This window comes from Macrobrachium rosenbergii, chromosome 57 (genome assembly GCF_040412425.1).
Source record: "Macrobrachium rosenbergii isolate ZJJX-2024 chromosome 57, ASM4041242v1, whole genome shotgun sequence".
Lineage (NCBI taxonomy): Eukaryota > Metazoa > Arthropoda > Malacostraca > Decapoda > Palaemonidae > Macrobrachium > Macrobrachium rosenbergii.
Genome location: NC_089797.1, coordinates 1,227,501 through 1,230,000, shown reverse-complemented (window position 1 = coordinate 1,230,000; position 2,500 = coordinate 1,227,501). Strand labels below are relative to the sequence as shown.

Genomic DNA, 2,500 nt, shown 5'->3' with positions numbered 1-2,500 from the left:
AAGCGGGAAACTGTATAAAAACAAATCTTCCGAGTGGGATCTCAGCCACTTCAACCGACCTGAAGATGCCGCAGTAGGTGTGATCAAAGGCCTGGTCTGGAGGAACCACCCTGTCGAGGAACTTGGGCGTGAGGGTCAAAGTCGAAACCGCCTGCAGGAGCCAAGTGTCTCCCAAGTCGCCTTGTTCGACGTCGAAGCGAGTGGCGCCGTCGGCTATGAACTTTGGTCTGGCGCAGATTTCCTGAAAGAAGAGGAAGAAGAAGAGTGACTTGGCTGTCTGGTTTGTTTACAAGTTGCGTTTTCTTTCAAAGAAAATGGGAATCTGTTTCAATAAACTACTCTGTTTTAAAATGGAAGATTGCAGTATCTGCAAAAATACAAAACTGAGAAAAATGGTAGATACTGCAGCTTGTCCTTGCCTTGCTACTGATTTTGCAGATACTGTGAATAGGACCCCCTAAATAAAGAACTGAAGAATCATTCTGAAACTGCAGAACTTTTGCATTAGTATTTCACAAGCCCAATAGGTGGCATATCTCAATTTCGAAAATTTTGCAGATACTGCAGTTTTCCATTTTAGGGCAGTGCTGTGTGGGAGGGTTCTTTCAAGGCCGAAGAGATGTGACAAAATATCCAAAATATTTGAAGTTAATTTAGTAATATGTTGTGACTATAATGATTATATTTTTTAGACTGAAATCAAGAAGTTTCTAAAGGCAATACGACAACTGACGATGCTCTTTCTTGATTATAATCTTAAAAATACTGGCATGAACCCTTTTCAAAAAAAGAATTCGTCGAAGAAGAAAGCGTGATATTAAAAAATTATCAAAGGAATTTTTCTGGAAAATTATAAAAATAAAAATAAATGAAACAAATATTAGATATCACATTTCAAAAGGACTGAATCTTTTCCCGGACACTTTATAGTAAGGAGCACACCATTCAGATCTGTTTTATAAGGATCATCTTTCTGCCTCACATACTCTTTCTTTAATACATAGAATTGCAAATCTCTTAAGGTTTACGGACAAAAAAAAATAATAATAACTTTATATCACGAAACCAAAAAATATAAAAAAGAAAATAGCAGAGAATCCTAAATTACAACTGACTGTTTCTTATCAACACGACTGCAGGAAGCCCCTACAGTCGCAGTGAAACGAAAGAAATAGGAGAATATTTCTCCTGACGGAGGAGAAGGGGAGGAGGAGGAGGAGGAGGAGGAGGAAGAGGAATTCAGTGGAACGACGCAGATATGCCAGCGAGGAATTGTCTCGATGGATTCTCCCAATACCACTTTTTCCCACAGCAACCGAGGGGCTTGGCCAACGGGACGTCACTCAACTTTCCCACCATTCAGGGCCCGGGACTTTTATATATATTTCTTGACTGCTGACAGGATTAAGGGGTACTCGAAGAAAAAAAGTACGTGGGGTTTGGAAGTGTAAGAATTCTCTGGTACTTCTAGGTTCCTTTAATATATATATATATTATATATATATATATATATATATATATATATATATATATATATATATGCATATATATATGTACATATATATACAGTATGTATATATATATATATATATATATATATATATATATATATATATATATATATATATATATATATATATACAGTATATATATGTATATATATTTTACACACATAAAAAGGATTGTTGAACCAAGTTTCTTCTATGGAAGTGAAGTGTGAATAATGAATGGGAAGAAAAAGAAAGAAATGAAAGTTGTTTTGAAGTATAAGAATTCTGTTTATATATATATATATATATATATATATATATATATATATATATATATATATATATATATATAATAATATAAGATGATTGTTGAACTAATTTTCCTTTATGGAAGTGAAGTGCGGATATGAAATGTCAATGAAAGAAAGAACGTACAAACTATAGGGATTAATTGTTTACGTATTATGTGGGATATAAGAATTTCAAGGACAAAAAATGTAAATAGGAATCTGATATAAGTTAGGATCACCTCGATATAAGAATTACCTCATCGATGTAATCCTTATCCAGACGTTAATTATATCATGTCACCAATTTTGACAGAGCAAGGATCACTTCTGTCTACTAATTCTCTCCCTCTCTCTCTCTCTCTCTCTCTCTCTCTCTCTCTCTCTCTCTCTCTCTCTCTCTCTCTCTCTCTCTCTCTCCTTCCATCCACAATATTCAACCAACACCCAAATGCATAACTCAATATTTAATTTAACGGAGGTATTCTGGATGTGTGCAGAGAGTGCTACCAAATACACCACGAGAAGATTGCGAATATGTCATAACAGAAAGATATCAGGTAACAAGATTAGAGTAGGAATTTAGTAATTAACTGTAAATTTTATAGTGGGTGTTATTGTGTCATTTGAAATTACACCAATCCCTCTCTGGTGCAGAATGAGTTTACCTTAATTACAGGTGTACACCTGAGCCAGGTGAAAGTTGGTCAAATAGACAGGACG

The 2,500-nt window shown here is 34.8% G+C and overlaps 1 protein-coding gene across 4 annotated transcripts in view; it reads right to left on the bottom strand.

The window, feature by feature from the left end:
• LOC136837101 (calpain-9-like) overlaps positions 1 to 2,500 on the bottom strand; it is a 296,927-nt gene that overhangs the window by 28,692 nt on the left and 265,735 nt on the right. For all 4 annotated transcript variants that reach the window (XM_067101715.1, XM_067101718.1, XM_067101717.1 and 1 more), the window contains one exon: positions 60 to 241. In XM_067101715.1, the coding sequence (XP_066957816.1) occupies positions 60 to 241 (182 nt within the window). The remainder of the gene's footprint in view (positions 1 to 59; positions 242 to 2,500) is intronic.